Source organism: Trachurus trachurus, assembly GCF_905171665.1.
Source record: "Trachurus trachurus genome assembly, chromosome: 3".
NCBI classification, from domain to species: Eukaryota; Metazoa; Chordata; class Actinopteri; order Carangiformes; family Carangidae; genus Trachurus; species Trachurus trachurus.
In genome coordinates, this window is record NC_139893.1 from 394,244 (window position 1) to 408,745 (window position 14,502).

Sequence of the window (14,502 nt, forward strand, 5' to 3'; positions counted from 1 at the left end):
GCCGACACACAGGCTTCAACAGCTCCAGGTCCAAACTGTTGTTACTGTTGTTGTTAGTGTTGTGTAGCGGCGCTGACAGGACCCATGTGGCTCCACAACACACTCTCCTTCTGCTGCTGCTGCTGCTGCTGCTTCCGGTGTGTGTGTGTCTGCAGCGCGGTGCTGCCCCCCACTGGCCACCACACGGTACCACACTGTACTACTACCTCAGCTTCCTCTGTTGCTGTTCCAACCATAGACTGTTATGTAATGTATATAAAAGAGGTTTCAACTCTGCCCTCCACAGGCCACCACGCGGTACTACCTCCACTTCCTCTGTTTAGTAGTAGTAGTAGTAGTAGGGTGACATCAGGTAAATTGGGCCATCAGGTAAAATGAGTTTTAACAGGCAATGGCTGTAAATTATTTCAAATTGTTGCTACAACTGTAGGCTACTTGACAAAAACATTTGATTTGAGTGGTCTCTGGTTGCTGTTTTGGGTGGGACAATGCTTTATATCCAGCCTGCTGAGGAGAAATGTGCGAAAAGTGGCCTGGCAAACAAATTTCACTTGAAACTGATAAGGTTGATAAATATATAAATATAATTTAAATATAATAAATATTAACAAAAAAATATTAAAAACAGTCAATATTAACTACAAAAATATAATTCAGTGTCACACAGTGCTTTTTCTTAGTTTCCTAAGTGATTTACCAAAAAGTGGCCCAATTTACCTGATGTCACCCTAGTAGTAGTAGTAGTAGTTTTAATTTGTCCCCGTAGGGAAATTGAGTTGCAGCAGATCACTCTCTTGACATTTCATCTAAAAAAACAACACAGATAAAAACAGCACAGTACAACTTTCACACATACAGTAGGTTAACACTCATCTGTTTCTGTTTCAACTTCAACTCTGCCTCCAACACAATCCCAGTTTCCTGTGATTCCTTCTGATCCAAAGATAGTCTGTAAAAAGAAAAGAAAAGAAAAGAAAAGATCTGACAGATCCTCAACCTTCGTCTTGTGTTGTTAACTTCCTGCTTCATCTCCTGTTCATAGGGTCGGTTTGACCTGAGTCTAATAAGCTGTAGAAGTCAAAGTCAAAGTGTTTATTGTCATTTGTCCAGTGGAAAGGTGAGTTTCCCTGACAATGAAACTCTTACTTTGCTGTCCACTCACAAAACGCCAGCAATTAGATAGATAGATAGATAGATAGATAGATAGATAGATAGATAGATAGATAGATAGATAGATAGATAGATAGATAGATAGATAGATATAGATAGATATACTTTATTGATCCCAATCTGGGAAATTACAGTGCAGCAGCAGCATTACACAGACACACATTGACGATAACAACATATAGTATAAGAATATAAAGAATAAGAATATAAACTATACATAATAAAATAGTAAAATATAAAGAACAACTATGCATAATAAAATAGCAATAGCAAATAAAATAAAATGTGATGTATAAAATTATATACAAAAACAAATTATTTTAGGTTAAATTAATTATATTAATTATTAATTAATTATAGGTACAAAAATAGACAATTAAAAGCAACAATAATAATGTACGCCTAATTTAAACGTACATTGATTGTTTATTGATAGTTAGTGTGTTTCTGGTGTGTTGTCCAATGGGGGTCCGTGGTCTAATTTGTGTCAGTTTTGGGTCCTTGATATAAAACAGTTAGAGAAGCAGCGTCTATGTGATACAAGTATGAACAGTTTACCACCTAGAAAGCAGTTTACCCACTACAACACATTAGACTACACCACTGGTTGCTAGGTAACATTAGACTACACCACTGGTTGCTAGGTAACAGCAGTTTACCCACTACAACACATTAGACTACACCACTGGTTGCTAGGTAACATTAGACTACACCACTGGTTGCTAGGTAACAGCAGTTTACCCACTACAACACATTAGACTACACCACTGGTTGCTAGGTAACAGCAGTTTACCCACTACAACACATTAGACTACACCACTGGTTGCTAGGTAACAGCAGTTTACCCACTACAACACATTAGACTACACCACTGGTTGCTAGGTAACAGCAGTTTACCCACTACAACACATTAGACTACACCACTGGTTGCTAGGTAACAGCAGTTTACCCACTACAACACATTAGACTACACCACTGGTTGCTAGGTAACATTAGACTACACCACTGGTTGCTAGGTAACATTAGACTACACCACTGGTTGCTAGGTAACAGCAGTTTACCCACTACAACACATTAGACTACACCACTGGTTGCTAGGTAACATTAGACTACACCACTGGTTGCTAGGTAACATTAGACTACACCACTGGTTGCTAGGTAACAGCAGTTTACCCACTACAACACACTAGACTACACCGCTGGTTGCTAGGTAACAGCAGTTTACCCACTACAACACATTAGACTACACCACTGGTTGCTAGGTAACAGCAGTTTACCCACTACAACACATTAGACTACACCACTGGTTGCTAGGTAACAGCAGTTTACCCTCTACAACACATTAGACTACACCACTGGTTGCTAGGTAACAGCAGTTTACCCACTAACTAAAACACATTACACTACACCACTGGTTGCTAGGTAACAGCAGTTTACCCACTAACTAAAACACATTACACTACACCACTGGTTGCTAGGTAACAGCAGTTTACCCACTACAACACATTACACTACACCACTGGTTGCTAGGTAACAGCAGTTTACCCACTACAACACATTACACTACACCACTGGTTGCTAGGTAACAGCAGTTTACCCACTACAACACATTAGACTACACCACTGGTTGCTAGGTAACAGCAGTTTACCCACTACAACACATTAGACTACACCACTGGTTGCTAGGTAACAGGTGTAACATTAGACTACACCACTGGTTGCTAGGTAACAGCAGTTTACCCACTACAACACATTAGACTACACCACTGGTTGCTAGGTAACAGCAGTTTACCCACTACAACACATTAGACTACACCGCTGGTTGCTAGGTAACAGCAGTTTACCCACTACAACACATTACACTACACCACTGGTTGCTAGGTAACAGCAGTTTACCCACTAACTAAAACACATTACACTACACCACTGGTTGCTAGGTAACAGCAGTTTACCCACTAACTAAAACACATTACACTACACCACTGGTTGCTAGGTAACAGCAGTTTACCCACTACAACACATTACACTACACCACTGGTTGCTAGGTAACAGCAGTTTACCCACTACAACACATTACACTACACCACTGGTTGCTAGGTAACAGCAGTTTACCCACTACAACACATTAGACTACACCACTGGTTGCTAGGTAACAGCAGTTTACCCACTACAACACATTAGACTACACCACTGGTTGCTAGGTAACAGCAGTTTACCCACTACACAACATTAGACTACACCACTGGTTGCTAGGTAACAGCAGTTTACCCACTACAACACATTAGACTACACCACTGGTTGCTAGGTAACAGCAGTTTACCCACTACAACACATTACACTACACCACTGGTTGCTAGGTAACAGCAGTTTACCCACTACAACACATTACACTACACCACTGGTTGCTAGGTAACAGCAGTTTACCCACTACAACACATTAGACTACACCACTGGTTGCTAGGTAACAGCAGTTTACCCACTACAACACATTAGACTACACCGCTGGTTGCTAGGTAACAGCAGTTTACCCACTACAACACATGAGACTACACCACTGGTTGCTAGGTAACAGCAGTTTACCCTCTACAACACATTAGACTACACCACTGGTTGCTAGGTAACAGCAGTTTACCCACTACAACACATTAGACTACACCACTGGTTGCTAGGTAACAGCAGTTTACCCTCTACAACACATTAGACTACACCACTGGTTGCTAGGTAACAGCAGTTTACCCACTACAACACATTACACTACACCACTGGTTGCTAGGTAACAGCAGTTTACCCACTACAACACATTAGACTACACCACTGGTTGCTAGGTAACAGCAGTTTACCCTCTACAACACATTAGACTACACCACTGGTTGCTAGGTAACAGCAGTTTACCCACTACAACACATTAGACTACACCACTGGTTGCTAGGTAACAGCAGTTTACCCACTACAACACATTAGACTACACCACTGGTTGCTAGGTAACAGCAGTTTACCCACTACAACACATTAGACTACACCACTGGTTGCTAGGTAACAGCAGTTTACCCACTAACTAAAACACATTAGACTACACCACTGGTTGCTAGGTAACAGCAGTTTACCCACTACAACACATTACACTACACCACTGGTTGCTAGGTAACAGCAGTTTACCCACTACAACACATTAGACTACACCACTGGTTGCTAGGTAACAGCAGTTTACCCACTACAACACATTACACTACACCACTGGTTGCTAGGTAACAGCAGTTTACCCACTACAACACATTAGACTACACCACTGGTTGCTAGGTAACAGCAGTTTACCCACTACAACACATTAGACTACACCACTGGTTGCTAGGTAACAGCAGTTTACCCACTACAACACATTAGACTACACCACTGGTTGCTAGGTAACAGCAGTTTACCCTCTACAACACATTAGACTACACCACTGGTTGCTAGGTAACAGCAGTTTACCCACTACAACACATTACACTACACCACTGGTTGCTAGGTAACAGCAGTTTACCCACTACAACACATTAGACTACACCACTGGTTGCTAGGTAACAGCAGTTTACCCTCTACAACACATTAGACTACACCACTGGTTGCTAGGTAACAGCAGTTTACCCACTACAACACATGAGACTACACCACTGGTTGCTAGGTAACAGCAGTTTACCCACTACAACACATTAGACTACACCGCTGGTTGCTAGGTAACAGCAGTTTACCCACTACAACACATTAGACTACACCACTGGTTGCTAGGTAACAGCAGTTTACCCACTAACTAAAACACATTAGACTACACCACTGGTTGCTAGGTAACAGCAGTTTACCCACTACAACACATTACACTACACCACTGGTTGCTAGGTAACAGCAGTTTACCCACTACAACACATTAGACTACACCACTGGTTGCTAGGTAACAGCAGTTTACCCACTACAACACATTACACTACACCACTGGTTGCTAGGTAACAGCAGTTTACCCACTACAACACATTAGACTACACCACTGGTTGCTAGGTAACAGCAGTTTACCCACTACAACACATTAGACTACACCACTGGTTGCTAGGTAACAGCAGTTTACCCACTACAACACATTAGACTACACCACTGGTTGCTAGGTAACATTAGACTACACCACTGGTTGCTAGGTAACATTAGACTACACCACTGGTTGCTAGGTAACAGCAGTTTACCCACTACAACACATTAGACTACACCACTGGTTGCTAGGTAACAGCAGTTTACCCACTACAACACATTAGACTACACCACTGGTTGCTAGGTAACATTAGACTACACCACTGGTTGCTAGGTAACATTAGACTACACCACTGGTTGCTAGGTAACAGCAGTTTACCCACTACAACACACTAGACTACACCGCTGGTTGCTAGGTAACAGCAGTTTACCCACTACAACACATTAGACTACACCCCTGGTTGCTAGGTAACAGCAGTTTACCCACTACAACACATTAGACTACACCACTGGTTGCTAGGTAACAGCAGTTTACCCACTACAACACATTAGACTACACCACTGGTTGCTAGGTAACAGCAGTTTACCCACTACAACACATTAGACTACACCGCTGGTTGCTAGGTAACAGCAGTTTACCCACTACAACACATTAGACTACACCGCTGGTTGCTAGGTAACAGCAGTTTACCCACTACAACACATTAGACTACACCACTGGTTGCTAGGTAACAGCAGTTTACCCACTACAACACATTAGACTACACCACTGGTTGCTAGGTAACAGCAGTTTACCCACTACAACACATTAGACTACACCGCTGGTTGCTAGGTAACAGCAGTTTACCCACTACAACACATGAGACTACACCGCTGGTTGCTAGGTAACAGCAGTTTACCCACTACAACACATGAGACTACACCACTGGTTGCTAGGTAACAGCAGTTTACCCACTACAACACATTAGACTACACCGCTGGTTGCTAGGTAACAGCAGTTTACCCACTACAACACATTAGACTACACCACTGGTTGCTAGGTAACAGCAGTTTACCCACTACAACACATTAGACTACACCACTGGTTGCTAGGTAACAGCAGTTTACCCACTACAACACATTAGACTACACCGCTGGTTGCTAGGTAACAGCAGTTTACCCACTACAACACATTAGACTACACCGCTGGTTGCTAGGTAACAGCAGTTTACCCACTACAACACATTAGACTACACCACTGGTTGCTAGGTAACAGCAGTTTACCCACTACAACACATTAGACTACACCACTGGTTGCTAGGTAACAGCAGTTTACCCACTACAACACATTAGACTACACCACTGGTTGCTAGGTAACAGCAGTTTACCCACTACAACACATTAGACTACACCACTGGTTGCTAGGTAACAGGTGTAACATTAGACTACACCACTGGTTGCTAGGTAACAGCAGTTTAACCACTACAACACATTAGACTACACCGCTGGTTGCTAGGTAACAGCAGTTTACCCACTACAACACATTAGACTACACCACTGGTTGCTAGGTAACAGCAGTTTACCCACTACAACACACTAGACTACACCGCTGGTTGCTAGGTAACAGCAGTTTACCCACTACAACACATTAGACTACACCACTGGTTGCTAGGTAACAGCAGTTTACCCACTACAACACACTAGACTACACCGCTGGTTGCTAGGTAACAGCAGTTTACCCACTACAACACACTAGACTACACCACTGGTTGCTAGGTAATAGCAGTTTACCCACTACACAACATTAGACTACACCGCTGGTTGCTAGGTAACAGCAGTTTACCAACTACAACACATTAGACTACACCACTGGTTGCTAGGTAACAGCAGTTTACCCACTACAACACATTAGACTACACCACTGGTTGCTAGGTAACAGCAGTTTACCCACTACAACACATTAGACTACACCACTGGTTGCTAGGTAACAGCAGTTTACCCACTACAACACATTAGACTACACCGCTGGTTGCTAGGTAACAGCAGTTTACCCACTACAACACATTAGACTACACCACTGGTTGCTAGGTAACAGCAGTTTACCCACTAACTACAACACATTAGACTACACCACTGGTTGCTAGGTAACAGCAGTTTACCCACTACAACACATTAGACTACACCACTGGTTGCTAGGTAACAGCAGTTTACCCACTACAACACACTAGACTACACCGCTGGTTGCTAGGTAACAGCAGTTTACCCACTACAACACATTAGACTACACCGCTGGTTGCTAGGTAACAGGGTCATTCCATGAAAACTGTTAAGTTTGGGTCCCCAACATTCAAAGAGGTATAGGAGGCATAATACAACTGTCAGTAATACTTTCAGTGTCTGAAGCCATTAATTAAAGTTTACTTTCTAGCATGAGGTAAAATAAAAGTAAATAATAAATATACAATTTGCACATATATAACTTTTTGTGTTAAACTACAATCATTTTCTCATGTCCGCTCTGACCATTTTTCTCATTCATGTAATGTAAAACTTAAACATCAAATAAATCTCAAACATTTATTGTTCTTATAGTTAGAAATACTTTCTTCTTAATAGGAAATATGTTAATTATATTAAAATGTCATATTTATTTATTAAAATAGCATAATTTCTCCATGTCCATCAATTTCATATTCCACCCCGTCACACCAATGTAATTTTGCGCCAAAATGCAATAAACTTCCTGTAAGGAAACAGGAAACAGGGAGTGACATCATTCAAGAGTTTGAAGGAGGGAAGTGCAAACAATGATGAGTTCTGATTTTTCTTTTAGAACATTTTTGGTAAATTTTTCTTTCAAAACCTTCTCCGTTAAGCATAGCATATCCACCCCGTCACACACAAAAAGTGGGGAAAACAATTTTTAAATCAAAATTTCAAATTACATTTGTATAAATCCTTAATTTTACGATGTAATTCCATGCTAACTGCAGTGTTAGCTTTTAGCACATCCAGGAATTCGGCCATATTGCTTTAGATTTTCCACCCCGTCACATTCCACCCCGTCACACACTAAAGTGACGGGGTGGAATCAGTGGCACTGTTCTTCATATTGAATTAGTATAAAATATTTAAATCTCTATCACTTTCACATTTCCTAGTAGTAGTAGACTACACCGCTGGTTGCTAGGTACTACAACACATTAGACTACACCGCTGGTTGCTGGGTAACAGCAGTTTACCCACTACAACACATTAGACTACACCGCTGGTTGCTAGGTACTACAACACATTAGACTACACCACTGGTTGCTAGGTAACAGCAGTTTACCCACTACAACACATTAGACTACACCACTGGTTGCTAGGTAACAGCAGTTTACCCACTACAACACATTAGACTACACCGCTGGTTGCTAGGTACTACAACACATTAGACTACACCACTGGTTGCTAGGTAACAGCAGTTTACCCACTACAACACATTAGACTACACCGCTGGTTGCTAGGTACTACAACACATTAGACTACACCACTGGTTGCTAGGTAACAGCAGTTTACCCACTACAACACATTAGACTACACCGCTGGTTGCTAGGTACTACAACACATTAGACTACACCGCTGGTTGCTAGGTAACAGCAGTTTACCCACTACAACACATTAGACTACACCGCTGGTTGCTAGGTACTACAACACATTAGACTACACCGCTGGTTGCTAGGTAACAGCAGTTTACCCACTACAACACATTAGACTACACCGCTGGTTGCTAGGTACTACAACACATTAGACTACACCGCTGGTTGCTAGGTAACAGCAGTTTACCCACTACAACACATTAGACTACACCACTGCTCCCAAGTGACCAGGCTGTGGACAGTCAGCAGAGGATCTCCAACACCGGTCTGGGCCGGTTCTGCATGTCTCTTCTTCCAGAGCCGCCAGAGCAGCTGCTGAATCCAAACATACGACCCAGTTCTGAGCTTTATTATTAGGGCCACGGGCCAAGAACAATCATTGGAGTTTAACAAACGACTACTGCTCAGGCATACTTTCACCTAGAGACTTCATTTCATCTTGGTAGTGTCTTGGTCTTGATACTCTCTGGTCTTGGTCGGGTCTTGGTCTTGATACTCTCTGGTCTTGGTCTTGTCTTGGTCTTGATACTCTCTGGTCTTGGTAGTGTCTTGGTCTTGATACTCTCTGGTCTTGGTCTTGGTCTTGATACTCTCTGGTCTTGGTCTTGGTCTTGGTCTTGGTCTTGGTCTTGTCTTGGTCTTGATACTCTCTGGTCTTGGTCTGTCTTGGTCTTGATACTCTCTGGTCTTGGTCTGTCTTGGTCTTGATACTCTCTGGTCTTGGTCTTGTCTTGGTCTTGATACTCTCTGGTCTTGGTCTTGTCTTGGTCTTGATCTTGTCTTGGTCTTGATACTCTCTGGTCTTGGTAGTGTCTTGGTCTTGATACTCTCTGGTCTTGGTCTTGTCTTGGTCTTGATACTCTCTGGTCTTGGTATTGGTCTTGATACTCTCTGGTCTTGGTCTGACTTGGTCTTGATACTCTCTGGTCTTGGTCTGTCTTGGTCTTGATGCTCTCTGGTCTTGGTCTTGGTCTTGATACTCTCTGGTCTTGGTCTTGTCTTGGTCTTGATAGTCTCTGGTCTTGGTCTTGGTCTTGGTCTTGTCTTGGTCTTGATACTCTCTGGTCTTGTTCTTGTCTTGGTCTTGATACTCTCTGGTCTTGGTCTGGTCTTGGTCTTGAAACTCTCTGGTCTTGGTCTTGATACTCTCTGGTCTTGGTTTTGATACTCTCTGGTCTGGTCTTGGTCTTGATACTCTCTGGTCTGGTCTTGGTCTTGATACTCTCTGGTCTTGGTCTTGGTCTTGATACTCTCTGGTCTTGGTCTGGTCTTGGTCTGTCTTGGTCTTGATACTCTCTGGTCTTGGTCTGTCTTGGTCTTGATACTCTCTGGTCTTGGTCTTGATACTCTCTGGTCTTGGTCTGGTCTTGGTCTTGATACTCTCTGGTCTTGGTCTGGTCTTGGTCTTGATACTCTCTGGTCTTGGTCTTGATACTCTCTGGTCTTGGTCTGTCTTGGTCTTGATACTCTCTGGTCTTGGTCTTGTCTTGGTCTTGATACTCTCTGGTCTTGGTAGTGTCTTGGTCTTGATACTCTCTGGTCTTGGTCTTGATACTCTCTGGTCTTGGTCTTGTCTTGGTCTTGATACTCTCTGGTCTTGGTAGTGTCTTGGTCTTGATTCTCTCTGGTCTTGGTCGTGTCTTGGTCTTGATACTCTCTGGTCTTGGTCTTGGTCTTGATACTCTCTGGTCTTGGTCTGGTCTTGGTCTTGATACTCTCTGGTCTTGGTCTGGTCTTGGTCTTGATGCTCTCTGGTCTTGGTCTTGGTCTTGATACTCTCTGGTCTTGGTCTTGTCTTGGTCTTGATACTCTCTGGTCTGGTCTTGGTCTTGATACTCTCTGGTCTGGTCTTGGTCTTGATACTCTCTGGTCTTGTCTTGGTCTTGATACTCTCTGGTCTTGGTCTTGGTCTTGGTCTTGATACTCTCTGGTCTTGTCTTGGTCTTGATACTCTCTGGTCTTGGTCTGGTCTTGGTCTTGATACTCTCTGGTCTTGGTCTTGGTCTTTATACTCTCTGGTCTTGGTCTGGTCTTGGTCTTTATACTCTCTGGTCTTGGTCTTGATACTCTCTGGTCTTGGTCTTGATACTCTCTGGTCTGGTCTTGATACTCTCTGGTCTTGGTCTTGTCTTGGTCTTGATACTCTCTGGTCTTGGTCTTGTCTTGGTCTTGATACTCTCTGGTCTTGGTCTTGGTCTTGGTCTTGATACTCTCTGGTCTTGTCTTGGTCTTGATACTCTCTGGTCTTGGTCTAGTCTTGGTCTTGATACTCTCTGGTCTTGGTCTTGATACTCTCTGGTCTTGGTAGTGTTTGGTCTTGATACTCTCTGGTCTTGGTCTTGGTCTTGGTCTTGATACTCTCTGGTCTGGTCTTGGTCTTGATACTCTCTGGTCTTGGTCTTGGTCTTGATACTCTCTGGTCTTGGTCTTGGTCTTGATACTCTCTGGTCTTGGTCTGGTCTTGGTCTTGATACTCTCTGGTCTTGGTCTTGGTCTTGGTCTTGGTCTTGGTCTTGGTCTTTATACTCTCTGGTCTTGGTCTGGTCTTGGTCTTTATACTCTCTGGTCTTGGTCTTGATACTCTCTGGTCTTGGTCTTGTCTTGGTCTTGATACTCTCTGGTCTTGGTCTTGATACTCTCTGGTCTTGGTAGTGTTTGGTCTTGATACTCTCTGGTCTTGGTCTTGGTCTTGGTCTTGATACTCTCTGGTCTTGGTCTTGGTCTTGGTCTTGGTCTTGGTCTTGATACTCTCTGGTCTTGGTCTTGGTGTTGATACTCTCTGGTCTTGGTCTGGTCTTGGTCTTGATACTCTCTGGTCTTGGTCTTGGTCTTGGTCTTGGTCTTGGTCTTGGTCTTTATACTCTCTGGTCTTGGTCTTGATACTCTCTGGTCTTGGTCTGGTCTTGGTCTTTATACTCTCTGGTCTTGGTCTTGATACTCTCTGGTATTGTCTTGGTCTTGATACTCTCTGGTCTTGGTCTTGTCTTGGTCTTGATACTCTCTGGTCTTGGTCTTGTCTTGGTCTTGATACTCTCTGGTCTTGGTCTTGGTAGTGTTTGGTCTTGATACTCTCTGGTCTTGGTCTTGTCTTGGTCTTGATACTCTCTGGTCTGGTCTTGGTCTTGTCTTGGTCTTGGTACTCTCTGGTCTTGGTCTGGTCTTGGTCTTGATACTCTCTGGTCTTGGTCTTGTCTTGGTCTTGATACTCTCTGGTCTGGTCTTGGTCTTCATACTCTCTGGTCTTGGTCTTGATACTCTCTGATCTTGGTCTTGATACTCTCTGGTCTTGGTCTTGTCTTGGTCTTGATACTCTCTGGTCTTGGTCTTGGTCTTGTCTTGGTCTTGATAGTCTCTGGTCTTGGTCTTGATACTCTCTGGTCTTGGTAGTGTCTTGGTCTTGATACTCTCTGGTCTTGGTCTTGGTCTTGTCTTGGTCTTGATACTCTCTGGTCTTGGTCTTGATAATCTCTGGTCTTGGTCTGGTCTTGGTCTTGATAATCTCTGGTCTTGGTCTGGTCTTGGTCTTGATACTCTCTGGTCTTGGTAGTGTCTTGGTCTTGATACTCTCTGGTCTTGGTAGTGTCTTGGTCTTAATACTCTCTGGTCTTGGTCTTGTCTTGGTCTTGGTCTTGATACTCTCTGGTCTTGGTAGTGTCTTGGTCTTAATACTCTGTGGTCTTGGTCTTATCTGGTCTTGGTCTTGGTCTTGATACTCTCTGGTCTTGGTAGTGTCTTGGTCTTGGTCTTGTCTTGGTCTTGATACTCTCTGGTCTTGGTCTTGTCTTGGTCTTGATACTCTCTGGTCTTGGTAGTGTCTTGGTCTTGATACTCTCTGGTCTTGGTCTTGTCTTGGTCTTGATACTCTCTGGTCTTGGTCTTGTCTTGGTCTTGATACTCTCTGGTCTTGGTCTAGTCTTGGTCTTGATACTCTCTGGTCTTGGTAGTGTCTTGGTCTTGATACTCTCTGGTCTTGGTCTTGGTCTTGATACTCTCTGGTCTTGGTCTTGATACTCTCTGGTCTTGGTCTTGTCTTGGTCTTGATACTCTCTGGTCTTGGTCTTGATACTCTCTGGTCTTGTCTTGCTCTTGGTCTTGGTCTCGGTTCAGGCGGTCTACTGTCCAGTGATATTTACACTCTAGAGTGCTGTAGCTTCTATTTATACATAAATAAGAGAGAGCAGTTGATTCATGTTCATGTGTAAACTCCACCTGCTCCTTACCTGAGAGGCAGGAGGAGACAGCTGCTCTCTGATTGGCTGGAGGAGGAAACACTGAGTCACATGGTAAACTTAGGATAAGATAAGATAAGATAAGATATACTTTATTGTCCCAGAGGGAAATTCATTGTGGGCAGAAGTGCAGACTGTAGACTCTATCGCCTTACAAACAGACACAACACAGATCTTCACACTTCTTCTTTTTAAATCTTTATTAGATGTTTCTGAATCTTTTCATATCAGTTTGTTTCGCCCTCAGAGTCTGGAGCTGCTGCTGCTGCTGCCATGTTGACCCCCCCGGCCTGAACTCAGTCTGACTTGGCACCGGTTCACTCTCTGAGCCGTCACATTTAAGATCTCGCGACCTGCAGCCGGAGCGTGAAACCAAGCCTGAGTGAGTGGGAGAGTGAGTGGTGTCAGTCGCTCTCTGGAGGCACCGACAGCACCGACAGCTTCAGCTCTACACAACAACAACAACAACACAGAGATTATTATTACTATAATGGTCTTAGTTCTGAGGCAGCAGCAGTAAGTTTATCAGCAGCTGCAGCAGTTAGTTTGTGTTCTCGGCTCGGCTCGGCTCGGCTCGGCTCGGCCATGTCCACTCTCCTTCGCTGCTGCTTCTCCGGCTCCTCCGTGGTTTTCCTCCGGAGAGGAGGAAAGAAGATTCCTGGGAGGAGGCAGTTCAGGACGTTCCCTGTGCTATGGGATCAGAAGGCCTCCAGAGGTAGGAAACACACACACACAGAGAAACACACACACACACACACACAGACACACACTGCTTAACCTTGCTCTCCTTTCCACAGAGGACAGAGGACAGACTCTCTCTGCTCTGTCTCAAGGTTTTACATTCCCACTGTCTTTAGTTTAGTCAAGGACAGAGTTTCCCAGAGTTCCCAGAGCAGCAGACTGACTGAGTGTTGGAGCTGTAGTTGCTGCTAGCGCCCGAACACGGAGAGGTCAGTTAAAGGTGACATCACGTCAAAGTTAAACCTCCGTTTGTCCCGTCCTATCTCGTCTCGTCTCTCCACTCCAGCTCTAGCAGCCGCTGCTCTCAGCTCAGCTCAGCGCTCGCCGCTGCTGCTCCTCGTCTGTGTTTTGTAGGACCAACAGGTTTTTAAGTTTAGATTTTGAGTGTGTGTGTGTGTGGGAGTGTAGGCCGCTGTGTGTGTGTGTGTGCTGGCTCACAGCCAATCAGCTGCTAATAATGTCTCCATGGCGGCGAGGTCACCACGCCGTGTACGGAGAGAGAAATGTGTAACGTGACACCGTGCAGCTCCACGCGGCCTCGGCTGCGGCGCTGCAGCTCACTGAGACTGAGACACTACAGGTGAATAGGGTGGAAATATAAACTAACTGATATCACCATGAAACTTCACAAGTTCATCACTCACATTAAGACAAATATTTTTTGTATTACAAGTTGTGTCACATTTTATGTTTAAATATGTAAATGAGGCAATATCTAATGAAATATGCGCTAATTTGCATACATTTCC

At 43.8% G+C, this 14,502-nt stretch overlaps 2 protein-coding genes across 2 annotated transcripts in view; one reads left to right on the forward strand and one right to left on the reverse strand.

The window, feature by feature from the left end:
• Positions 1–14,502, reverse strand: part of dtwd1 (DTW domain containing 1) — a 376,654-nt gene that overhangs the window by 300,215 nt on the left and 61,937 nt on the right. The gene's annotated exons all lie outside the window — the stretch shown is intronic.
• The window catches only part of nnt2 (nicotinamide nucleotide transhydrogenase 2), a 47,828-nt gene continuing 46,685 nt past the window's right edge, over positions 13,360–14,502 (forward strand). The window contains exon 1 of the mRNA XM_083996720.1: positions 13,360–13,727. Coding sequence (XP_083852846.1) covers positions 13,598–13,727 — 130 coding nt within the window. The 5' untranslated portion in view covers positions 13,360–13,597. The remainder of the gene's footprint in view (positions 13,728–14,502) is intronic.